Raw genomic sequence first — 27,285 nt, 5'->3', positions numbered from 1 at the left:
CCAAGAGTTGGTTTAAAAAATCTTATTTTAAGTTTGAAAAGTGTGTATGTGTGTCTCAAATCAGTGAGCAGCAATTTACACGCTCTTTTAACTAAACGTAAGCTGAACAACTGCTTTAAACATCCAGGGCACCAGGGTCTGAATCTGGGGGCTGTGTAGGGGAACTGGGGAGATTCCATTTGCTGGAGAGTGGTTTTATTTTTTATTTGTATTTTTCTTGTTGTTTTTTAATCAATCGTCCTTACTGTTTTTGAGAAACTCTTAAATTTTAGACATTAAAGTAAAAAAAAAAAAAAAAATCACGGAAAAAAAAAAACAACTTAAAAAGAAAGCCACTTTTAAATATGAGTAAATTCCTGGGGGCAACTAGGGGGTTTTGTCATCAAAATGTAGGATGTTTTCTGTTTAAATGAAGAGATGTATTTTCTTTATGACAACTGAAAAACAACAACTTTTAAGCAAAAAAAGTTTTATTCTAAGAGAGAGTTTTTAAAAATCTATTATTTTTGGTAGGCCAAGCAAAAATCAGTCTGTTTGTTTAATAATTATTATGTTTGTAAAGAAAGTGTGTTGTTTGTTAGATGATCTAAAAAGATAACCTAACTCCAGAGTGGCCAACTAACTGGGAATGATACAGAACACTTTCTTTCCTAAATCCTTTAGTGTGAAAATCCCTTGTTTCAAAACTTGACTTTTCTGTTTAAAATGAGGGTAATTTCAAACACTAATTATATTTACAAACTAATCCCGTCAGGCGGAAATAAACAGGCTGGGCTTCTCCGAGTAAAACGTATTTTATATTGACAGATTTATTTTTATTTTCCAACATCCCTGGGGTTTAGATACGATAAAACCTAAACAAAATGTTACTTTAAATTGAAGCACAAAACAAAAACCCCTCTAAAACAAAGCCAAACAGTTTACTTATTATAATATTCGGGGAGTTTAGAGGAAAGAGTTTGAAAATCGTTAAGGAAACAATGACTTGCTAAAAAAAAAATTGGGGGAGTTTAGTGTTTGTACACGTTAATATTATTGTTTGTGTGATTGTCCTTCAAATTGTTTTCTTTTTCACGTGTGTGAATTCATGTTTATTTAATGGGATATCTGGAATACAAATCTTGGATTCATAGCTTGGAGTTTATTGCAGACAGGACGAGGTAAAGGCGCTGTAAAAGAGCCCTATAAAATCTGGCTCTCCTCCGTTAGATATATTGAATGAATATTTTTATATACAGTGAGTGTATGAGTGGGATATTTTGTTCCTTGTTGAGTAGTGGATATAAATATATATGTGTTCAGTATTATATTATATGTGGACATATTTAAGCAATGTGATCATTTAATCCGATGGATATCGCATACGAAATAGTAAAAGGACTTTTCCCAAAGTTATAGATACCGTATTGGTAGATAATTCTTAAATGTGTTACTATATATATATATAGTATCAGCTCCATGCTATATAATATTATGTTTTAGATAAATATATAACTGCAGTATAGATATATGATGTCTTCCTGTATAATAGTGATATCAAATATTGGATTTTGTGATGTTTTTAATAGTGCAGTATGTAGTTAGTTTATACCATATGTTATATGAATTCATAATAAAGTTTTATAATCGTGTAATGATAGTAATGAGTGCAGTCTTACAATAAAATTTTAGAATGTCTCATCATATTCAGTATGGCAGCATAATGTTAATAAGGCAGTTTCTGTGTTGAGTTGTATAATAAACTCCTGTAATAATGTGTGCTTCGAAGCTATAGGTTTTGTTTTGTGATAAAACAGAATACTATATAGCAGGGTAATATATAATATTTTAGTGTCTCTCGTTGTGGATGTATAATTAAGTTATGTCATATCCATTAAGCAATAATGCATGTTATATAGCAAATCTCATTTTGATATATATGAGTTTAATATAATATAATATATATATGCACATTGTAGCAATATACTCCATTGATTCAGAAAGTTTTAGATATAACTAGCTGATTAAGTCACTAATGTCGAACCATATTGTCCACCTCCCTTTCACTCTCCCATAAAGTAAACGTGTCTATTTCGAGGCGTTTGGTGTGCTGGGTGATGTGTGATATTTAGCCGTATCATCCAGAGTAAGTCTGTCCAATGTTTTCAGTAAAAGGGCCGTGGACCAGGGCTCTGGCGTTAATAAATTCTGTAAGGGGGCCACATCAGTACATGCCAGGATACACACAGAGCTGACATAAAGGTGTATATTGTATATAATATACCTACACGCTGCTCAAGGATATGTTTATAGGGGACAGTCCTCGCTGTAAGGTAATAACACTCTGTGTTATAATTTTTGATAGCCATTTATTGGATATCTAACATTATGTATATTGCTTATTTTATACTATATTCATATCTCATACTGTGGAGATATATCATGTATGCATGTATAGTGTAGTATATTTTAGAACACATTACTGTATTGGTGAAAGTCCTGCACTACTAGCTGGGCCTTACAAGTTAGTCAATGCTGAAAGCCATAGACTGCTTACCAGGGTTGAATTTCAATGGCTATTGGCGGGTGGATGTGTAATAATATTATATTATAGTGTTTATCAATGTAAAGTAGTTCATAACTTATCACTATTAAGCAGTATATAGTATTTAGTGCTGTGTTATAATCACATATAATATATAGCTGTATAGATCATGTGTAACACAGTCTATCCTATATGTGACAATTTCATTACTAAATGACATATCACGTATACGAGGATGGCTTGCTGTTTGTAAGCCGCAGCTGGTGTATACCATATAGTATTGGTTATTATTAATGGCAGACCATATAGTATTGGTTATTATTATTAATCGCAGACCATATAGTATTGGTTATTGGTAATGGCAGACCATATAGTATTGGTTATTATTATTAATCGCAGACCATATAGTATTGGTTATTATTAATGGCAGACCATATAGTATTGGTTATTATTATTAATCGCAGACCATATAGTATTGGTTATTGGTAATGGCAGACCATATAGTATTGGTTATTATTATTATTAATCGCAGACCATATAGTATTGGTTATTATTAATGGCAGACCATATAGTATTGGTTATTATTATTAATCGCAGACCATATAGTATTGGGTATTAGTAATGGCAGACCATATAGTATTGGTTATTAGTAATGGCAGACCATATAGTATTGGTTATTAGTAATGGCAGACCATATAGTATTGGTTATTATTAATGGCAGACCATATAGTATTGGTTACTAGTAATGGCAGACCATATAGTATTGGTTATTATTATTAATCGCAGACCATATAGTATTGGTTATTATTAATGGCAGACCATATAGTATTGGTTACTAGTAATGGCAGACCATATAGTATTGGTTATTATTATTAATCGCAGACCATATAGTATTGGTTATTAGTAATGGCAGACCATATAGTATTGGTTATTATTAATGGCAGACCATATAGTATTGGTTATTATTAACGGCAAACAATATAGTATTGGTTATTATTAATGGCAGACCATATAGTATTGGTTATTGGTAATGGCAGACCATATAGTATTGGTTATTGGTAATGGCAGACCATATAGTATTGGTTATTATTAACGGCAAACAATATAGTATTGGTTATTATTAATGGCAGACCATATAGTATTGGTTATTGGTAATGGCAGACCATATAGTATTGGTTATTATTAACGGCAAACCATATAGTATTGGTTATTGGTAATGGCAGACCATATAGTATTGGTTATTGGTAATGGCAGACCATATAGTATTGGTTATTATTATTAATCGCAGACCATATAGTATTGGTTATTGGTAATGGCAGATCATATAGTATTGGTTATTATTAGTGGTAGTACATATAGTATTGGTTACTAGTAATGGCAGACCATATAGTATTGGTTATTATTATTAATCGCAGACCATATAGTATTGGTTATTGGTAATGACAGACCATATAGTATTGGTTATTATTATTATTAATCACAGACCATATAGTATTGGTTATTGGTAATGACAGACCATATAGTATTGGTTATTATTAGTGGTAGTACATATAGTATTGGTTATTATTATTAATCGCAGACCATATAGTATTGGTTATTGGTAATGACAGACCATATAGTATTGGTTATTGGTAATGGCAGACCATATAGTATTGGTTATTATTAATGGCAAACCATATAGTATTGGTTATTATTAATGGCAGATCATATAGTATTGGTTATTGGTAATGACAGACCATATAGTATTGGTTATTGGTAATGACAGACCATATAGTATTGGTTATTGGTAATGACAGACCATATAGTATTGGTTATTTGTAATCGCTGGAACATATAGTATTACTTATCGGTAACTAACCGCTCTCCACTTTCCTCCTCAGTATGATGAAATGGTTCATTATCCGGGATTAGATGGGATACCTCTGGCTGGATTTGGAGATGCCCATGCGGGACGAGCACTGCAGCACCATTCTCTAAGTCAAGGCTCTCCGTATGGCTCTGCCGGGGCAGGTCACAGAGTCCCAATGCCCCCTGGTATGGGCAGCAATGACGGCTTAAAACGGGAAAAGGACGAGATTTACGGGTAAGATCTCCTTAGAGACCGCGATAGATAGGGTAGTCAGGGCCAAAAATGGGCATCACCTGGTTCTGTTTACAAATTTTAAATTATAAACACACAGGACACATAATACTGTTATTGTTATTTTTTTTATTAATTTGTATATTAGTTTATAATGCCACATGTAATATTAACACACACAACCCAGGACATACTTGATAACGAGATAAATCTCAATGTATCCATCCTGGTAAAATATTTTATAAATCAATAAATAATATACACAGAGAGGAAATCTATAGATAGAGTGTTAGGCTAGGCACTGGTTGTGTGTGTAATACACAGAGCGAGGGTATTTAACTACCGGTAAATGTAACTAGAGCTAGGCTAGGTGAATAACTGAGCCTAGAAGTCCAGCTGCAGCAGTGGTGTTCCAAGTTTTTGGGCTCACAGTACTATTTCCATCATGGACTGAACTGCACCTATAGGACTTGGTGGAACATTTGCCTTTGGCAACATGAGCTTTTGCACATTAAATTAATTATTATGTGCCACTTCTCCACGTGAGTGTGTTTGTTTGTCTATATACATTTTATGTTTATTAAAGGTTACGCTATGGTGTTTATGTTTGGTTTTTTTTTCTCTTTTTATGAGGTTTCAACATTCCAGCTCATAATTTTACATATACAATAGGGATTGTGGCACCCTGATCCTTTTTGTTTTTCTCTTTTCTGTGATTTAATGCCACACTGAGTAATATGTTGTGCATGTATGTACACCTACCTTTATATACACACACAGACAGTATATACAGACTGTATAGTTTGCATGTATGTACACCTATCTTTATATATACACACAGACAGTATATACAGACTGTATAGTTTGCATGTATGTACACCTACCTTTATATACACACAGAGACAGTATGTACAGCAAAGCACCTTTCTTTATATACACACAGACAGTATACACAGCATCTTCCTTTATATACACACAGACAATATACACAGACTGTACAGTTTTCAAAAAGTTGGAATCTGCCCTGTGCTTAGGGTTTTACATACTTATTATTTTATTGCATTGCAAATGTTTGTGAGGTTTATTTACAAAAACTAAATTGTTGAATAATAAGTTAAAGAAAAAATTTCTCACATTTAGTTATTTTGTTCACGTTTGGTTGCACATTCAATATTTAGTGTATTGTACGTGTGCACATTGTTCCACCCTAATTTTATGTATGTAAACTGCTGGCTACGCGCGTTAAATCTCAGCCTGACGTGGCACTTAAAGACTGCCGTGGTTCTCACAGATTGTCTCATTCTCCCATGCCTCTCGCAGACTGTCTCTGTCTCCCATGCTTCTCGCAGACTGTCTTATTCTCCCGTGCCTCTCGCAGACTGTCTCATTCTCCCATGCCTCTCGCAGACTCTGTCACCCATGCCTCTCGCAGACTGTCTTATTCTCCCATGCCTCTTGCATGCTGTCTCTGTCTCCCATGTCTCTTGTTGGACGGATATTCTTTGCAGTAATAAGTGAGCTGCTGTAATATATACAGGAAATGTTTTTTTTATGTGCTGTATATGTGACTGTAGTTTCTCCGTACCCACAGCGGCTTTACAAAATATTCTGTACAGCATGTACAAACAGGGGCTCTGACCCCTAAAGCTTACAGTCTAAGTTTAATGCAGCTAATAACATTTTACAGTGTAATCCGTAGCAGGCGAATGCCTTATTAATCAGCCTGTTCGCGAAGCTCAATTAATCCTGTTACGATCACGTTTAAAGCTTGTTGTGGTTTTAAGAGAATGTGTGAAATTCCTTCTAATATTACTCAAAGGTTCATAAACCTGTGCCAATCTGAACACATAACACATAGCATCCATTATATACACACACACACACACACAAAAGGTTAAATATTTATCCTATTACTCTTTAATTTGAAGAAACAGGAAGATGACGAGTTGGGGTATAATGTAGTAATGTGTAACATATAATAACATGTTATAAACATACAAACAGCTTCTCGTTAACGTGTACTTCTAGTAAAATCTATATCGTTTTTTTCACCCATCTGCGTGTTTCAGAAACCATCTGTCAGTATTTATCCATTTGTCTGTACATGTGCGTGCCTCAGAAATTGCACTTTTCGTTATTTGGGGTCAATGCAGCTTCAATTTATTCGAGTCTGCCAGTTTGGTGTTGGCATTAGATAGCTGTATCGGTGTTGGCATTAAATGGCTTTATCTAGTATTGGCATCACGTGGAGTACCTGGTGTTGACATTAAATAGCTGTACCCATGTTGGCATTATGTGGTGTTCCTGGTGTTGGCATTAGATAGCTGTATCGGTGTTGGCAATAAATGGCTGTAACAGGTTTTGGAATTAATCTGTGTTGGCATTATGTGGTGTACCTGGTGTTGGCATTAGATAGCTATATCCATGTTGGCTTTAGATGGCTATATCCGTGTTGGCATTAGACAGCTGTCTCTGTTTCGGCAATATGTGGTGTACCTAGTGTTGGCATTAGATAGCTGTATCGTTGTTGGCATTAAATGGCTGTATCCGTGTTGGTATTAGACAGCTATATTTGTGTCAGCAGTAGATAACTGTACCCATGTTAGCATAACTTGGCTGAGCCTGTGAGATGTCGCAGTTTGCATTTGGTGAATGGACATTGCGGTTATGCAATAGTGTCAGCATGCGGGGTCTGTAAAGACATAATAACTTGGCGTAGATGTTAAGTAGATTGCAAGCTCTTGAGAACTAAACCAGAAATGTGTTTGTAAGGTAGTACTCATTGTATCCTGTGCCATATCTGTTTTATTAACATTTGGTGTCCACTTAACCCCCCACCCCCCTTTCTTTTCCAGGCACCCACTCTTTCCTCTCCTCGCTCTGGTGTTTGAAAAATGTGAATTGGCAACATGTTCCCCGCGTGATAACTCAGGCTCCTTCCCAGGGGGTGATGTCTGCTCCTCTGATTCCTTCAATGAAGATATCGCAGTGTTTGCCAAACAGGTTAATTTACATGGGGGGGTATTTTCATGCCGTGTGTTAGTATACCTTCCTGACAGCCGAGCACAGTCACAGACTAAGCTTACAGGTACACTATAGTCACTATAACAACTTTAGCTTAATGAAGCAGTTTTGGTATGTAGGTGCATGCTCCTGCAGTTTCACAGCTTAATTCTCTCCCATTTAGGAGTTAAATCACATGTATTTCTGCCCATGAAGCCCTAGCCACACCTCCCCTGGCTGTGACTGACACAGGCTCCATGAAAAAAAAATGGTTTCATTTTCGATTACATTAACGTACGTTAAAAGTTTTTATCTCCTGCTCTGTAATTTGAACTTATATCACACACAGGAGGACCCTGCAGAGTATAGAAAGCTATTACCAGAGCCGGGAATAAGAAATTCTAAATTAAACAGAATGTGCAAAAAAAATAAGTGTAAACATTAGATATCTCTTTACACAAGTGTTCGGGAAGGCTGTGTAAGTCGCATGCAGGGGGGTGTGCCTGTGGCTGCATAATCAAAGTTATGTAACGCGTAAATGGCAGAGAATTAAGCAGTGACACCGGGACATGATCTGTACTGCTTTATTAAGCTAAAGTTGTTTTGGTGACTATCATGTCCTTAAACAAAAAGAGACCAAATTTCAGCCCAAACATGCAATAATTTCAGACTCCAATTCCTATCAGCCTCAGCTAAACACAGCCGTGGCCTGGAGTAGGAAAAAGTGTGTGTGCAACCTGTCTTACTGTGAAACGTTATACCCCCAGCGTTATCTGCTAGTCATTAACACATAATAAGGGATCAAGGGGTAACCTGAAATGAGATGGACTAGCATTCACAGAATGCATGCAACCTCCACCTAGCCGCAGTTGTAGTTAGAAATAATTTGAGATGGCTGAGTAAAACCTGAGCTGAAAGGACTGGCAGATAGGTCTGTGACAGCTACACGACCTCGATTATGGCCTAAGCGTATTTCACCTTATATGAAAATGTCGTCCCTTTAAAAATCTCCAAGCATTTTTTTTTCATGAAACGTGAGACACAGATCCCAGAATGCACCTCAGCGCGTTGGGCAGGGGACGCAGATCCCAGAACGCACCTCAGCCTGTTGGGCAGGGGACGCAGATCCCAGAATGCACCTCAGCGCGTTGGGCAGGGGACGCAGATCCCAGAACGCACCTCAGCCTGTTGGGCAGGGGACGCAGATCCCAGAACGCACCTCAGCCTGTTGGGCAGGGGACGCAGATCCCAGAATGCACCTCAGCGCGTTGGGCAGGGGACGCAGATCCCAGAACGCACCTCAGCCTGTTGGGCAGGGGACGCAGATCCCAGAATGCACCTCAGCGTTTTGAGCAGGGGCTGTTTTAAGGATACAAATTAGCATTTCAGAGTTTGACTAAAGCAGGTATTGTACAGAATCGATAAGGAAATTGCACATTTAGACCAGCCTAGAAAGCTTTATTCGAGGTTTGTCTGTTTTAGCCTAAAATGTGCTTCAAAAAATGAGAAAGCTCATATGTTATTAAATAAGGAAGGACAGTGGGAGAAATTGCCTGAAGGATTTTTTTGGTCAGAGATCTCATGTACAAATGTTCTTCATTCTGTGTTTGCAGGTCAGGACGGAAAAACCTTTATTCTCCTCCAATCCAGAATTGGACAATTTGGTAAGATATCCTTTGCCCTGATACAAGACCGCAAGCGAGTGTGTTAGGGCTTAGCACTAATAAAGGTAATTTTATTCATGTATTTAAACAGAAAGTTAAATTTTGCTTGTCACTGATTTCTAAAGCTAGATGTTCTTACCCAGCTCACTGGTGCTCATTTTATTGGCATTAGAAAGCTAAAAGGTTTAGTTGAACTTGCTAGGAATTGAACCCGTGGGAGCTCTCCACTGAGCTGTCTCACCGCTGATTAGTCTGAATGTATTTCTTTTATTAGCTATATTCCAATATTGCATCTGGTAGAATGGACAGGAACCGTGACTGCATAAGAGCTGGTAGTGCTAGGACCACATGCAGCATGCTTGGCCAGTCCGCAAACTAATTCCTACTTCCTTTTCCAGATGATTCAAGCCATCCAGGTCCTGCGATTTCATCTCTTAGAATTAGAAAAGGTGCGTCTGGAGCTGGTGATACCAGGATTTATGGGGTGCAGAATGTGAGGGGTTTTATTTTAGGGGATTGCTGTTTAATCATGCGATTCAGCTGCATATAAACAGAAGCTTAACCTTTGAAGGCTAGAGGTGAGGGGGCAAATATAACATAACGTGAAATGACTATTCAGACAGAGAGTTATAGATTTCAAAAAATACTTAAATCTGTATGGGGGGGGGGGGGATATAGGATGACACTTTACAAACTCTGCATGTCCTGAACCCCAATATTGGGAAATATGTGTGAGAAAGGGATTAAGTTTGAGGACTCTGGCAGTATAAAACTGTTACTGTTATGGCTATTCCAGGTATCTACTACCCTTTCTATATCACTGTTACTGCTCCCACTGGAAGGCTGTTCCATGTATCTACTACCCTTTCTATATCACTGTTACTGTTCCCACTTGAAGGCTATTCCATGTATCTACTACCCTTTCTATATCACTGTTGGCCTTTACTGCTCCCACTGGAAGACTATTCCATGTATCTACTACCCTTTCTATATAACTGTTCCTGCTCCCACTGGAAGGCTATTTCAGGTATCTACTACTCTTTCTATATCACTGTTAGCCTTTACTGCTCCCATTGGAAAGCTATTTCAGGTATCTACTACCCTTTCTATATCACTGTTACTGCTTCCACTGGAAGGCTATTCCAGGTATCTACTACCCTTTCATTATCACCGTTGGCCTTTACTGCTTCCACTGGAGTCCGTAGAGCCTTGTTTAATGAATGAGGCAAGTTTGGGGGTCGGTGCAGAGTTTCTGGCCTGCAGTGTATTTCGGGTTCAGTCAGCTGGCTATTTAGGTCACTGGTTGGGCAGTGTGTGACCCTGTATTGGTATTTTGCTGGGCGGCACGCTCTCTGTGATAATGAGCCGCACATGTAGCGATATAGATCACAGGGTGTCATACAACGCCTGCAGGCAGGAAAACGTAAATTCTACAATCAAAAGGTGCACCCCCACTGTCTTCCCACATGGTGAATCCCATGAAGCATTAAATATATTGTGCTGGCACATACCACTCTGAGAAGCAGGGGGTGGTGGGAGATGAAAGGCATGCTCTGTGATTTGGCCTTTTGGTTTGATAAGCTAATGAGCTCATTATGAGATACAAGAGGCAATGCTATCCCTCTCTGTAACCAGATAATCCCCTTGTTAATGTGCTAATTAACCCTTTGATTCCCCCTGGCTACTTGCTGGCAGTGAGGGGGATTAAAGGGACCAGTATTGGGGGGAGGGGGAGTTCTTCCATGAAGTGAATTATACTCCCAGCCAGGGGCCAGGGACACTCCACATTCCAAAGGGCACCCCAATAAATGTTACACACACAGAGCATTTTATCCTCTTTATGTTATAATTTATTTTATAATTCGCTTGGCCTGCATAGTATAATTATTTCAAGTTTATATTCCAGTCTTTAGGGATTGTGAATATGGCGGACTATTCTTTAATGCACGAATTAACCTGGGTATTTCAAGTTTTTGGCTAAAATTGCCGAATTTATAAAATCGCTGTGTTGGAGATTTTTATTTTTATTATATTCTGGTGTTATTTAGCCAAAATTAGAAATTTCCTGGTGAGCGCTGGGAAATTGTTATTTAGTGAATATGTTGCATTTCTTAAGGAAATCCTCAGTGTAGAGTTGTTATTTATCTATATCTGGTATTATTCCCCACCGTGTTGGTGGGTCCCCCAGTCCTCGTGCCTCTAACAAGGTTATCGCTCGCAGGTTCACGATTTGTGCGATAACTTTTGCCATCGATACATCACCTGTCTGAAAGGGAAGATGCCGATAGATCTGGTGATTGACGATCGGGACGGTTCCTGCAAGTCTGACTTGGAAGATTTCACTGGATCCTGCACTAGTTTGTCAGATCAGGTGAGGAGACGTGGGGTTCTTGCCGGGGGCGATATTGGTGCTATGATTTGAATGAGATCCTGTGTTCTGTATCAATTGCTGGATCCATTATTTTCTGTAGGCATGGGAAATAGACACATTGACCACATGTGTGTCTATTTCTTAATGTTTAATGTGAAATGATGACGAATCATTTCTTTTCTAAGCAGTGATTTAGTATCTGAGATAAAAACATGCTGCATCTTGTGGTTTAATGTATGATCTAAGGTGAAGAATATGCAGAAACTGCTAATTGTCGGTAGTGTGACCCTTCAGATAATATGGGTCTGCACTGCTCTTCCACCCCGCCCCCAAACTTAACGCATCCAGTGCATTTGCCTATCGCTTGACTGATGCATTTTTAATATTCCTTCAGGCTATAAGCAAACAGGGTAGGAAGATCGGGCGCTGAGTGTGCGTATTCCAAATTCGAAGCAGAAACCTATTGTTGTCACCCTGTCCGCAGCACCAAGGCTCTTAACCTCTTCCTTCCTGCACCGTAGCATACAGCTATAAACAGCTGCTGCGCAGTAAGATTTTCTGCTGTAATGGTCGATATTCGTGTACGTTGCTATGTTTAGCGTTCCTACTAATGCAGGCTTGCTTAGTCAAACAGAAAATGGATCCAGGCGAGAGTCAGCCTTCTGGAATTGGAGCAGTTGTTGGAATGTAAACACTCTAGTGCAGGCTGTGAGGCCTAGTCTGTTAAACTGTGTGCCCGTTCGTTGCAGAGTGTTGGGAAACAACACGCATTGAACATGTCGAAATCAAATGGTCTCTTTTCTTGATGATTCACACGCTTTAAAAAAAAAAAGTAAATTTTTTTCTAGACATTTATTGAAGGCGTTTTGAACCACATCTGGATAACTGGGTGAAATAATACAGATTTAGAGTGGAAATATAAATGGTGTAAGGCTTCTATATCCATATTATATAGATAAACATATCACTGACGTGTCACAGTCATTAGTACGCTGTGACCCTGGGAGGGATCGACCCTTAAACATGTCACTGTCATTAGTACACTGTGACCCTGGGAGGGATCGACCCTTAAACATGTTACTGTCATTAGTACACTGTGACTCTGTGAGGGACTGACCCTTAAACATGCTCTGATAATAAAGAACATGTCTCTGTTTTTAGATGCAGTGCTGGTGATAGTGTCTCTATTTTTGGATGGGTTGCTGGTTGTTGTGTCTTTGTTTTTGGAAAATGGGCTGGTGGTAGTGTTGCTGTTTTTGGATGAGTGCTGGTTGCGGAGTCTGTTTTTGTATAAGGTACTGGAAGTTGTATCTCTGTTTTTGGATGAGGTGCTATTGTCAGATTCTTGGCATGTACTAGATTTCCATTTTGTGTTTAATTAACCTCCTGCAGAAAACAAATCTCAGTGCAGGAGGTCACATTCCCTTTAACCCTTCTCGGTCTGCCTTCTGATCACAGGCTGTAAGTTAGGATAGTACCTGGGCTCTTTCTCCTGTTATTTCACCCCCAGCTGGGACCCAAAACTGTGTAAACACCTGAAGCTTTCAGGGTAGGAGCCCAGAGGCTGCAGGTCCCTTTGAGTAGGGGATTAAAGAGGTCAGTAAGGGTCAGTTTAGCTCCCAGAGGGGGTGTAAGTACAAATGAAACTGACCCTTTCTCATCCCAAGCAGTGAGTTCCCATTCATCCCTCTTCTTATCTCCTGGTGTTATGTTCTCCAAAAGATGCGTCCCTTCGTGTAACTAATTTCCACCACTTCTCCGTCCTAAGGCAGAACTGTTGGTTTTTCAGACCCTTCACTAACCCTTCTATGCCCTCTCTGACATAGAAGGGTAGCGAGTGCACCCTGCGTAATATCATATGCTTTCTGACATGTAGTTAATTGATTTCCTTTTGATGGATGTGAATTCTTCAAACTGTCTACCAGCACCATTCGAAACCAAAAGCACGTGGAATTTAGTAATATTTGGCACATTTTACATTAAGAAAGGAACAGTAAGGAGTCTTGTAATGTGTGTTACTGGTTCTCTCCAAAAAATGTTCTAAGGGTTTCACTAGTGGCCCTTATTAACTAAGCTGTGTGTTGTGCTTTATCTCTATTATCTTGTTAAATCGTGCTGAGTGTGTACAGAAATAGTTAATTCCTTCAGCCCAGAAGCCAAAAGCAGACTTAAGACATCTCCATAAACGCTCAGGTCTCTGCATCACTACTAGGCCCTCCACCTGCGCTGTAACTGCTTCGTTTAGTCTCAGGCAGACAACACCGGCAGGAAAGGGGGTGGGCACTCCTTTTTCCTTTATATGGGTGAGAAAAGGAGAGACTTCCAGGACCAACATAACATAGCGTAGTCCATACTGTGTTTGGGGGTTGCACACTGAAAGCTTAGGGATCCTCTAACAATTGTATTTATATTTATTTACATAGAATAACTCATGGATCAGGGATCACGATGAAACAGGCTCCACCCATTCAGGAACGCCGGGACCCTCCAGCGGAGGTCTGGCATCACAGAGTGGTGACAATTCCAGTGAACAAGGTAAGAACAGTTATCAATAGCCAGACAATTTTAAACCCGACAACTCTCCCGCTGCGTCCTTCCAGGGTGAGTGCTCTCCCAGCTCATTGTAATATTTGTTTTAGTTTTTGCTGATTTTATATAAACCCTGATCTTCTCAGCACTGTGAGCAAACGTTGCTACTCTGGGTTACATTTTTAGACTTGGGGGGAGCGCCATTGAGGGTCTCAGCGGTGACCTCAGTATGTAACACTGAGGGCAGTAATAAGCTTAATAATCCATATCCAATAAAGAAATCGGGTTTTGATTACCTAGACATGACCTGACTTTGTCTTGTAGGGACTGACAGCTAATGAGACAAGATCTAGATTATTAGATATTAGATTATTAGATTATTAAATGTTATTAGCTAGTTCTGTATATACAGATTATAGATGTTTAGAGTTTTATTTAATAAGGATCTCCAAAATAGCATATAGTATTATTAATTAATATTAGATGTTATTAAATAGTTCCATCCATCTGTGGTCACCCCCTTTCCTGCCGGAGAAAGCCCAGTGAGTGCATATGGTTACCCCCTTTCCTGACAATGAAAGCGCAGTGAGTGCATATGGTTTCCCCCTTTCCTGCCGGGGAAAGCCCAGTGAGTGCGTATGGTTACCACCTTTCCTGCAGGTGAGAGCGCAGTGAGTACGTTTGGTTACCCCCTTTCCTGCTGGTGAGAGCGCAGTAAGTGCGTGTGGTTACCCCCTTTCCTGCTGGTGAGAACGCAGTAAGTGTGTTTACCCTCTTTCCTGCTGGTGAGAACGCAGTGAGTGAGTGTGGTTACCCCCTTTCCTGCCGGTGAGAACGCAGTTAGTGTGGATACCCTCTTTCCTGCCAGTGAGAGCGCAGTGAGTGAGTGTGGTTAGGCCCTTTCCTGCCGGTGAGAATGCAGTGAGTGCGTGTGGTTACTCTCTTTCCTGCCGATGAAAGTGCAGTGAGTACGTGAGGTTAACCCCTTTCCTGCCAGTAAAAGCGCAGTAAGTGTGTGTGGTTAACCCCTTTCCTGCCATTGTGAGTGCGTGTGGTTACCCTCTTTCCTGTCAAGGTTCGAGATTACAGATGGTGACCCTAGACATTAGTAAAATAAAATCTTATTTTTGATTGAACTAACTCTAAATGAACCATCAGTAATGCTATTCTGGGTTCTGCATGTTTGTGTGGGCTGCAGAGTGCAGGGCAGACACTCAGGAAAGCCAGATGGATTCTGGATATTTGGCAAAAGGAATTTTTGTGTTTGCCTACAGATCAGGATGACTGATATGGTAATTTGACTGAGATTCCAGGAGTCACCATCTGAGTCCTCACAATGAAAGCATTGCTGGCCTTAACTTTCCCTACAGTCCCTTATTTGTCCACAGGATTTAAAGCATTAACTGCGCACTGCCTCCGATTGTCTTCTTTCACGTAGAAGTATTTCTGGATAACAATACAGTTGGCAGCGTGCATGTCCAAGATGGAGGTCAGAGCGACCGTTTATGTGTGTATTTTAGTATGATGGCTATATCACATTATAGGCTCCTCCCACTGCGAAAGAGTAAACCGTGAAATCACAGCCTGCTGGCTTCCTTGCCCCCCCTTCCCACAGCTTCCCGCATATCTCTTTTGCAACTCCAAGGTCATCGATAAAAGTGTGGAGTCAGTGCTGAGCGGCATCTCAGCTGCCGAAGTTTGCTTCCCCTCTGTGTGTGACCTCTCATTCATAAATGTGTACACCCCCCCCCCCCCCCCCCACCCACCCGCCCCTTTCTCATTGCTGCTTCGCTCACTGTCTGCTTCATTGACTCCCACCATGGTTTGCAATAAAGCCACAGGGAGTGTTGGTTAATCACAGAATAATTCTAAGGGGGCCCTCAGCAATCCCCAGTACTGCTCTCCATCTCTCCAGCCTCCCCCACCCTCGGTGGCCACCCGCCCTCTGCCAGAGCTCCTTGCAGTATGTAAACTGGATTAGAGGAAAATAAACAAGTTGGACAGACGTGTGCTGGCTGTGATACAGGCGGCTGCTCTCTATAACTCTGGGCTCGGCCTACTGTGCGTGTAAAGCCATATCTGCTCTACCACAATTCTACAGAAAGCAGGCCAGCCATCTTACGGGGAACAACTGCAACGGGAATTGTGTAGAACTAGCATATCTTCGGCCATAGCAGTCAAGCTGGAAAAATAGCAGAGTAAATCTTTCCAATTTAACGGTTTTGTTATAAAATGTACAATTCCATTTTCAATACATTTCTTTAGTGAATAAACCAGTGTGATATTTATTCCTGTATACAATAAGACAGTATTGGCGTTACATGGATATGAATGTGGGCGCTCATGTCAGGCCAAGATGGTTTCCGTAAAAGCCTTGAGGAGAAGGTGTGCAGGATGATGGCAGCGTGAAGGTCCAAGACGGAGGAAGGCCTGGGAGACTCCACCATGTGACCTCACATCCTGTGTCTTCATGTTTGTTTTAGAAAGAGTCTCATGCTCTGGTTCTGGATGTTAAGGAAATCATCTTTGCCTAACGTAAGCTTCCAGACTCATCCAGAAGGAAATATACATCTTGCTTTGAACTATCCGCATGAGTTGATTTTCATACTAAAGTGTTTGCCACTTGAATAATTTCCTGGCCAAAAAGTACTAAATACAATGAAAGTTTTTAATTTATGGCATTAAAAATGTTGCAATGTATTATTGCAATGCATTGCAGCACTGCTACCTTGTAACCCAAGCATCAAACCTCAGCGAGAAGATGGAAGCAGTGTACACTTTGCATGGCTACATCCGTATACAACATACTGTAGTTTTGGCTTGGAAAAAGGTCAGGGGATGCTTTCTGTCAAGATGCTGTTACTCCCATAATTCTCAGTCAAGCAAAACCAGAACAGTAAATTCATTCAAACTCAAAACCCCTCCTAACATTAACTCCAATAAGCTGCAATGTGGGGTACACTGCTGTACTTCGTCCATCCTTTACAAGCTGCAGCATCTTTTCTTATAGTGGTTTAAAGGCGCCCTATTTATTGGTGGTAAATTTAACTTTTAAAGTGAATGGGATTGTGCACCTGTGTAGGGGCTAGTAGCAGTGATTGGTGGGGAGGTTGGTATTATTGGGGGCGAGGATGATAACATGTGGGGCAAGTACAGAGAAATGGTCTTGGTGTAGTTGGTGCCTGTCATAGGGAGCTTGTAATATATATAGGTCTGATAGACAGTGGCTGCTGGAGTTACAACGTATGACATCATATCTCCAACATGAAGCAGCGTGCACAGAGATCTGGACGTCGCTCAGAGACACCGACTCGGTTTCCCAGACACCTTTGTGCAGCCCTCCTATGAGATTCACATCATAGTGTATTTTAATGCAGGAGTTGATCAGGAATGATGGGAGTATTAATACAGGATTCAATGCCGGATCTGGTATAATTAAGCTTTAATAAGTAGCTATAGTAAAAAACATAATGGACTGGAACTGTGAGACTGTAGGGGGGCAGAGGTTGAGTATTCACTGTTATACACAGTTTTCCCCATGTGCTCTCAGGTAAAATAGACTCCAATTTACACCCCCCTTTCCTCCACACACTCTTCTTATTACCCCCAGTGAACTGAATATGTATTACCGGACAATTTAAGCCCGCTATCCCTACCCCAAGGTCTGAAGCCTTTGTTCTACAGATCCCTTTGTAAAGCAGCGCTATAAAAATTCATCAGAGCCTCGGTTTTGCATAGAAAACCAGGGGTGGGGGGGGGTGGAGGGGTGCTGTAATGGAGGTAAAGGAGACCCAGCTAGGCCGTGTAAGACAGCAGCGAGTAGACACAAGCCCGATGCATTATTTACTCCCCCTGCAGGCTAGCTTTTAAGCTGCTCTTTTGCCGCAGGTTATGGGGAGCTGAGCAGCTGTTAGATGGAGCCCTCCCCTCTGATTTATGTTTATAACATCGCAGAGCGAGGGCTTTCGGGGCACGGAAGAGAGATGGAGATCTTACAGCATGGAAAAGGGTTGCGGCCTGAGAGGGATAGCTGCCTGGTTTGGATGAAAGCAGCCTGTGCAATGTTTAACAGGACCGGAATAAGTCATTATTGGCTCTTTAATATTAATCTCCTGCTGCTAACACTGGCTCAGGGGGCGGAAATTCACCTTAAAATCTGACCTAGATGAAGGCGCATACAAGAGTGATATTACAACAAATGAGAAGAGTCTGTATCTGCATCTTGTCAATATTCTAAATTAAAACAAATAATAAAATAATTACAGCCAATGAGATCCAGTGTCCAATTGGCTGCAGTCGAATTGTGGATCTAAAATGTATACAGCCCTCATTCCCAATCTGAGATGTAAAATGTACACATCCTTAATAGTAAGGTCACATGGCTGGTAATATTGTGGAGTGCTGGCTACTTTTAACTCTTTCAACATGAACACCCTTTACTGTCCATGTCAGGTGCACACCTGTTTATCCACGTGTGACGTGCTGGGACTGTACCACGACACATCATGTTGTATTTTTTATCACCATTTCACCTACAGCTCTGGCTCTGACTATTTGGCTGCTTTGAGGCTCTCCTAGTCACCTCATGCTGCTTTAAACGCGTGTATCAAATCGTTAATAGTTAGACCTCATTTATAGCCAGTGCTGCCAAAGTCGTTGGTAATTATGTTATTTGCTAAACATTTTTTTCTTTTCCTCTGTCCATTATTTGTTTTTTTCTCTGTATGTGCATATATAAAAAAGAATGCAAAATTATGCATTTATGAATAATATATTATTTTGTCTTTGTGTCTCTGCTACAGGCGATTGTCTTGATCACAGTGTGGCGTCGCCCAGCACCGGGGACGATGATGATTTAGATCGGGACAAGAAGAGAAACAAGAAGAGAGGAATCTTTCCCAAAGTGGCCACAAATATCATGCGGGCGTGGTTATTTCAACACCTCTCGGTAGGGCTCGCATGGCCTAGTTTTATTAGTTATATTTTACAAAGCTTCATGTATTATTTGTGTTGGATTTAAAGCTTTTAATATAGGAGCCCTGTTGCCTTCCAGCCTTCCTGGTGTTACCGTACTGGTGGCTATTCAAGTAATTCCTCGTATTTTAGATTATTCACTGGTTTCATTGGAACTCCCATCTATTTAAAATTATTTTCCTTTTTGTTGCTCTGACTACCATGTAGGGCACTACACTCAGAATGTTAGAATAAACAGTGTAGATGTTGCATAAATATTCAGAAATGCTATTTTTTCGGTTCTGAAAAGTCTTGGTTTATACAGAAGACAAAAGCTGGCTATAAACGGTCTAATTTCTGGTAAAAGTGCAATAATCTGGGAAATCTTGTCTCTAAAATGTTGTGTAAACAGAACGATTCGCGACGAGTGTTTGCATGTTACTGATCCAGAGGATCTGTGATTATTGATGTCCTTTCCAGCACAGTGAGCAGTCAATATTGCGCTTCCCCAGGTACTGTCCCTTTAAATGTTCTGCGCTGTTAATCAGAGTCCAGAGTGTTAGTTAATGAATTATTGCGGATCACATTCATCTTGTGCTTTCTGCTTTAGATTTAGTCCTTTTACTGCCTTTAATTTACAAAAAAAAAACACACTGACGTATTACTGTAGAAGGAGCTGAGGGCCCTGATCCCAAGAGCTGACACTCCACGAGAGGCTGTGGTATTACACTTACATAAAGACTAGGTTGGGAAAGGGCCATACAGGGCATATAATGGTTCTGGGAAGGATTTTGGAATGTGTTACATACATTACCTTGTAATAGCAATTTACATTGTGCTAGTGGTGCAGGGGTCTCAGATTCACCATGCTTTCCTGGAGCATGCTGGTAGCCATCACATGAAAAGGACTGCCCTGTTCCATGTGGCATGCATACGCTGCAGGCCAAAAATCTGTTAACTCCTCAAAGGTATTCCTTAATGACTACTTCATTATTGATGAAGGAGGGATAGATGTCCAGAAAGATGGTGGATAGAGGAGAGCTCAGCATTAACATGTCCAGGATTGGTACCCAATTTGAAATTAAATGTTTTTAATTGCAATTGTTTTTATTATTTTTTTTGCTTTTTGCGCATCACCAGTTTTCTACTGAAAGAGTTAATTTATTTTCCACATCCTTTTTTTACCTCAACTCCCTTCACATGCACCCCGAGAATGAGATTGTTAGGCTACATGTCCTTTATTCCTAAATTGGCAGCGCAGACAATGTGAGAGCTCTGATTGTCTGCCATCGCTCCCCACCAAGCAAGCCTCGAGCGAAGTCTCAGCCAGCGGACTGTTCAGAAACAATTAGTCGGCTCAGCCTGTCCCTGCCTAGTTAAACAATGCAAAGTTAATGAACGCTGACCAATTAGTTACTAATTGACAAAGCTATAAACCTATTAGAAGCTGGTAAACGGGTAATCAATTCTAGGTAATTACCCAGAACCTGCTTAGCGGCAGACGCTGGATGAACCCTGGGAGACTCTCCGCGTACTGAGCTAAGGATCTAGAATATTTTACATTTTCAACAATTCTCTGAGTCTAAGCTTTCCTGTGCTGCTGTTTTGGTTTAATTGATGACCAAATTCACTTCCAGATCATCACAAATGACCAGATGGGAGAGGGAAAAATGTCAGTTATGAAGAGAGTGACTTTGTAATGGGAGGGAGAAAGCAAGGACATTGGAAGTATGGGCAAATACTTAAAGAGCAAGTTAAGATATAGTCCCTGATTGTCTTGATCAAAGTATTAATTCACTGAAAAAGAATATCTTTTAAAAGAACAGCTAATTTGAAAATGGGGAAAGAAGCCGTTTTTGATGTGTAAAAAATATTTGTTAATCTGCAAGGCCTGGTCCTGTAACCCTTGGCAACCATGGAGGTCTCTGCATTTCTGTGCCCCCCTCCCCTTCCCCGTAGGCCATGGTTCTGGGCCTAGCGCCTAGTCAGGTCTGCTCCAGAGCACTTCATCTGTCACCAGGCTGTCAAGGGAAGGTCTCGGCATGACTGCAACCTTAGACCCTCAGCCTCATCCATCATGGCCGTCCTTGACAGCTCCATGGCATTTTTTCTTTTAGTGCCTCCTAATCAACCAAAAGGCTAGTTACACATTTCCTGGGTCCGTGCAAAAGAAAGCAATGTTTGTGGCATACCCCATCTGTTCCAAATCTACAGAGGGTACCGACCACCCCAAACCCCCCCTTAGCAAACCAGATGGTTCTATGTTTTACGGAAGGGAGACCCCCTTGCTCTTCTTTGTTTGGTCCAAGTTCTAATGGTTATCCTTGGCTTTATTAAAGTATTTGATTAGGGGTTTTTCTTTCCTTTTTTTTTTTTTTTTTTTTTAGTGTTTATAAAATACTTAACTTTTTAAAAAAAATTATTTGGAAGATCTATTATTTCTGTTATAATATTTAGACTATCGATCACTGACATCCAGCGTGGCGTTGGGCCACAGATATTCCTACGTGGACTATTCATTTTATGTGGGGTTACTTTGTGGATCATTATTCTGTGTTAGCCACTTTGTAGAATAACTTTCTTCCAGCGACCTACTGCTTTTTAGTTTTACTTCTTGCTTTTTCTGGATGAGCGTAAGCAATAAGGCATCGCCGCTTAACTTTCCCAATCAATCATGCTGTTTGGACACTAGCCAGATTCTAATGACATACAGATGTGGATATCATGTTAGTGGAGCTTTTTTATTTATTTATTTTTTCATTCTTTGCAGCTGCTCTGTTTCCTTGTTGTCCAAAATCAGTGGTGTCACCTCCTTAGCTAGGTTCTTGGTGGCAGTTCTTCTGCCCTGTAGCCCATCCTACTAGGCTGCCCCGAGTATCTGGCATTCCTGCTCCCGAAGTTAAACAAAGTTAACCAATCAATGTGCCAACCATCTTGTTAATAACATTAAGAGCTAGTTTTGTAGGAGTTGCTGTGCATGCACTAACAGCCATCTTTAAAGGTTATAACATGTATCAGAGTGGCAGGCTAATATGGAATTGGCAGTGCCGGGCAGGAGACATATATGTAACAGAACCCTCTGTCTGGCTAGACACGTACTACACCTTCTAAACCATGTTATTATCACTAAAACTAGCTTCTCGTTTTATCCTTCTCCAGCACCCGTACCCATCAGAAGAACAGAAGAAGCAGTTGGCACAGGACACAGGACTTACGATATTACAAGTCAATAACTGGTAAGCCCCAAAATCCATCCCCCCTCTGTCATAGCTTTCCCCCATGCCCTCTGCTCACCAGTGTTTGTCTCTTAATGCAGGTTTATAAATGCTAGAAGACGAATCGTCCAGCCCATGATTGACCAATCAAATCGTACAGGTAATACCCACAGAAAGCCTTTAATTCATCCAAAATATAAACCATAAAAAATACTCTATTATAAAATCAAAGCAAACGGCATCAAACTGTAAAATCCCATTTGATCATTTATAAAAAATTGTGATTAAATATACTGACTTTTTATAATCTCCCCAATAGTCTGTTTTTCCAATGAAGCACTGATTGCATTTGCGACTCTGAAGATTCTTCCAGTTTCATTTATTTCCTAAATGTTAAAATAGCCAGACATGTAATCTAGCTGTACATGTGATATAGCCCAACATGTAATCTACCTGTACATGTGATATAGCCCAACATGTAATCTAGCTGTACATGTGATATAACCCAACATGTAATCTAGCTGTACATGTGATATAGCCCAACATGTAATCTACCTGTACATGTGATATAGCCCAACATGTAATCTAGCTGTACATGTGATATAGCCCAACATGTAATCTAGCTGTACATGTGATATAACCCAACGTGTAATCTAGCTGTACACGTGATATAGCCCAACATGTAATCTAGCTGTACACGTGAAATAACCCAACGTGTAATCTAGCTGTACATGTGATATAGCCCAACATGTAATCTAGCTGTACATGTGATATAACCCAACGTGTAATCTAGCTGTACATGTGATATAACCCAACGTGTAATCTAGCTGTACACGTGATATAACCCAACGTGTAATCTAGCTGTACATGTGATACAACCCAACGTGTAATCTAGCTGTACATGTGATATAACCCAACATGTAATCTAGCTGTACACGTGATATAACCCAACGTGTAATCTAGCTGTACATGTGATATAACCCAACGTGTAATCTAGCTGTACATGTGATATAACCCAACGTGTAATCTAGCTGTACACGTGATATAACCCAACGTGTAATCTAGCTGTACATGTGATATAACCCAACGTGTAATCTAGCTGTACATGTGATATAACCCAACGTGTAATCTAGCTGTACATGTGATATAGCCCAACATGTAATCTACCTGTACATGTGATATAGCCCAACATGTAGTCTAGCGGTACATGTGATATAACCCAACATGTAGTCTAGCTGTACATGTGATATGGAATGGGGTGTGGGAGTTATAAGATCCTCTATCTGGGTTGTTTATTAAAGTGAAAATTTCAAGTAAATTTCAAGTTGCATAGTGGATTTAGAGTATATTTCCAATTCGGCTGTTGTGACCTTTAATTTGAATTCTAAAATTTGTGAACAACCTTGTTTCACATTATTTGTCTTGTGTTGTAGGACAGGGTGGCGCCCCCTACAGTCCTGATGGCCAGAACATGGGTGGGTTTGTTATGGATGGTCAACAGCACATGGGCATCCGCCCATCAGGTGAGTCAAGACAAGTGGTTGGTACTTTGTGGCTCCAACATCTTTGAGTTGGCAATGACAGAGGAAGGAGGCTGCGTTAGTGAGCTGGAGGCTGGCAAATACGTTGCTGTCTAGTTCCAGGAAGAACGTGGCCAAACTGGGCGGTCCTTACTGATGACTATGTGTGTGTGTATGGATGTATAACTCCCTGTGTAAATGAGAGGGTGTCTATTGCCAGAACACCAACCTTATTTTCCGGTTTTCCTAAATGAAAAATATGCAAAAGGTGGAAAAAGGCAAAAACAAAGGGATTTTACAAACATAACCATAAAATGCTGCAAAACGTGCACATGTGGCCTCTAATACTCCTGTTACAGATTCTTCTGGATATAAAACAATGTGATCCGGTATGTTACAAATTATTTCCCTGTACAGACCCTGTCCAATATGGCGGCAGTAACATCATGCTGATATGCAAACGCTTGTCTGTGTCATACCTGTCATACCCACTCTGGCCTGCCTGTACTACACAGAAATCTAGAGAACTCTCTTTTATAAGAAATGCTTTTATAGTTTATCTGATGTTTCATAGAATAACTCACTCAGACCTGTCCACCAGACATGCAATGGCCTGGTGTGACGCGTTGTAGTCCTTATGTCCGGATGGTCAATAGTCCCTTGTGTTTTATCCCATAACATAATGTTGCCATGAGACCAGCTGTGATACAAAAGTATTTGTTGAATTTGCTGTTGGAGTTCCAGATTGGTGGTTCTGAACTGTGTGTCAAATTCTACAGTCTATAGCGTCAGTGAAAAAAACATGCAGACCTGGCTTGGGACTCTTTATAGATTGTCTGTGTGTTGCTTTCAAATCATTTTTCAAGTCAATGTAACTTTTTGTTTGTGAAGTTGTGACTCTTTGGGGTTGTTTATGATTGAAAGTGCACCAGTGCCACAAGGTGGGTGTGGTGGGGAAGGTTGCTGATGGGATTTAATTTTTGTTGGTCTTAGTAAACTATTTCCCACTCTAGGAGCGATGGCAGGATTAGGCATGTCCGTAGGTATGGAAGGGCAGTGGCATTATATGTAACTCCTGCCACCTTGCCGCTACTAGGGATGTAAGTAAATATTTATCTCTCTCTTGTGGTGCGGGAGGAGGGAGTGCTTGCCAGTCACCTCAACATCTCGTGAGCTCCCCTTTCCTCACCTCCCCTCTTCACCTCACATTGGATCACCGTCCCATCTCACACGCATGTTTGTACAAAACATGTCACATGCATGTACTTCACTGCACGTGGGGATTCTTTTTGCCAATGTTACAATGTTTAATCTGAATATCTGCAGTGGGTGAGGGGAGTTGGCGTAATGTGAGGGGTAGAGAGGACAAAAAGCATCAAGATTTTTATACTGGGATAGACGATCTGTGCAGAAGGCTGAGCCCCCCAAAAAATCATAAACTTCTGAGGCCTAGAATCTTGTTGCTTGGCAGGGAGACTCACAGAATACTGAATATAGAAAGAAACTCTGAGAGCGTCCATTGACTGGGTGAGAGGACAGAGTTTAGTTCCTGTCCATCAGATGAGATTTTAACTGAGAGTATCAAAGGAGGGAATTGGCACAGAAAGATGTCATCGAGTGGCAGGGAGAAGAGAGCAAGTGAGACACAGGGCCTTGGCGAAACTCGGGAGAAGCAGGAGGATGGGGGTGGGGCTGCGAGGCAGAATTAGCTACAGAATATGAAGGATGCGGGACCTCAGCAGGAGCTAATTGATAAGCAGTGAGCTAAATAGGCCGTCTCTCTCAGCGTGTCCAATCACAGTGACTGCGCAGGTATGTAGATTTCTCTGCTTCTGAGCAACGTTTTATCACGGGTCAGCAAAGGCTGTAGGACGCTATAGCGGAAAGTAATATTTTTTTTTATATATATAATTGATGGATTTTATTAACCCTTTCCAGCAGCTAATATCTATAGGGGGCACATGGGGAGCTGTGAGATGTTTTGAGGTGTAAATACATATATTCTGTATAAAGGCATTCTTTGCAGATAGCGCAGGACAAGTCTGCAACATCATCGCACTGTCTGCGCAAAGCAGTTAACTAAAAAGAGCGATGCAAGAGTTAGACCAAATGAGCCCAGCTGGCAACATTGTTTGTTCCTCACAGAGTATTGTGTGGCCTAGCTTTCATTTGGCAGTGTTGGTGCAGTGTTTATAAACCTCGGATGTTAATTACCAGTGTAGCACTGGGTATCCTATTTGAATACAAACTAACTGACTGGTTTTGTTGACTAAATAGTTGACCATTGCTTTCTCTTTTCTTGCAGGCTTCCAAGGAATCCCAGGAGATTACACTGCAGCCCCCAGCACTATGTCCATGGGATTCCCACCGGCCGGTTACACACCCGCAATGCCCCCACACCCTGCCGGCCTTCGCCACGGACCGTCTCTACACTCCTACCTCCCAGGGCACCCCCACCATGCCTCCATGATTCTACCAGCTGGCACCTCCCCTCACCATCTGGTGTCCGCGCAGAGTCCAGCTGAAGCACTTTTGAATGGTCAAAACATAGACATTCACGCGCACTAACACCTGGAGCCGCTGGTGCGGTTTAACTTTTGATTATTTTTTTCCTCCAACATCTTTTATATTTTTCATTTAATGGGTTCTTGTTCAGTACTTGTCATCAAGTAAAGGAAAATAATGTTGATAATTAACCCATGCCCTGCCGCCCTCCAGCTGCATTTGGACTGGAAGGCGAAGAGCGTATTCGCAGGAACTCACCGAGCGGCAAAACCAAACCTGGCGTTAATTATTTAACTGCAAACTTCAAAAACTGAAGGAAATGAAGAAACCCCGACAAAGAGGAAATCTATATTGTGTTGGATTTTTTTATGCACACCCTAATTACCCCACAATTCTCTTTTGTGGACGGACCAATGTGTTTGCTCGTGGACTGAAATGGAGAATAAGAGAGTTTTTTTGTTTTTTGTTTTTTTTACGTTGTCACTTGGAGCAGGGACTAAGTTAACTTGTACATTTTTTTTTTATTAATATTATAATTATTTGGTATGATACTTGTCTTGTTTTATCTGTTTTTTATGATAAAGTGAAAAAAATTTCAAAAAAAAACCCAACGTGGATGTAAATATATATATGTATAAATATTTATAGCACCTATAAAATTCAGGGTCATTAGAGGTTTGTGTTGGTTGGTTTTTGTTCCGTGTTTTTGTGGTGGTATTCAGCGAACACCCCCTAGAGTTAAAGGGGGAGGGGATAGGATCACTATTTTGTGGATAATTAACTAGGGTTCACATTTTTAAAGAAATTCTCCAGCTCGGCGATTGTTTTCTAACCAGCATCCACTAAACTCGGATCATCTGATAAACCAGCTCTTTCTTTTAAATGTCTCTCACTCTCCCTCAGCTAACTTTCACCCCCTCT

General features: G+C 40.6%; 1 protein-coding gene across 2 annotated transcripts in view; it reads left to right on the top strand.

The window, feature by feature from the left end:
- MEIS3 (Meis homeobox 3) overlaps window positions 1–26,978 on the top strand; it is a 29,725-nt gene extending 2,747 nt beyond the window's left edge. The window contains exons 2-13 of one of the 2 annotated variants that reach the window (XM_063431271.1): window positions 4,405–4,607; window positions 7,460–7,607; window positions 9,221–9,271; window positions 9,670–9,720; window positions 11,493–11,642; window positions 14,066–14,177; window positions 18,974–19,119; window positions 22,284–22,360; window positions 22,441–22,499; window positions 23,773–23,862; window positions 24,873–24,959; window positions 26,165–26,255. In XM_063431271.1, the coding sequence (XP_063287341.1) occupies window positions 4,405–4,607; window positions 7,460–7,607; window positions 9,221–9,271; window positions 9,670–9,720; window positions 11,493–11,642; window positions 14,066–14,177; window positions 18,974–19,119; window positions 22,284–22,360; window positions 22,441–22,499; window positions 23,773–23,862; window positions 24,873–24,931 (1,146 nt within the window). In that variant the 3' untranslated portion in view covers window positions 24,932–24,959; window positions 26,165–26,255. Of the gene's footprint in view, window positions 1–4,404; window positions 4,608–7,459; window positions 7,608–9,220; window positions 9,272–9,669; window positions 9,721–11,492; window positions 11,643–14,065; window positions 14,178–18,973; window positions 19,120–22,283; window positions 22,361–22,440; window positions 22,500–23,772; window positions 23,863–24,872; window positions 24,960–26,164 lie in introns of both variants that reach the window. The other variant, XM_063431270.1, reaches the window with a different exon arrangement.
- Window positions 26,979–27,285: the final 307 nt, after the last annotated feature.

The sequence above is a fragment of the Pelobates fuscus genome, chromosome 9, assembly GCF_036172605.1.
Source record: "Pelobates fuscus isolate aPelFus1 chromosome 9, aPelFus1.pri, whole genome shotgun sequence".
Classification (NCBI taxonomy): domain Eukaryota; kingdom Metazoa; phylum Chordata; class Amphibia; order Anura; family Pelobatidae; genus Pelobates; species Pelobates fuscus.
The sequence above is the reverse complement of the archived record's forward strand: the minus strand, read 5'-3'. Positions and strand labels throughout refer to the sequence as shown.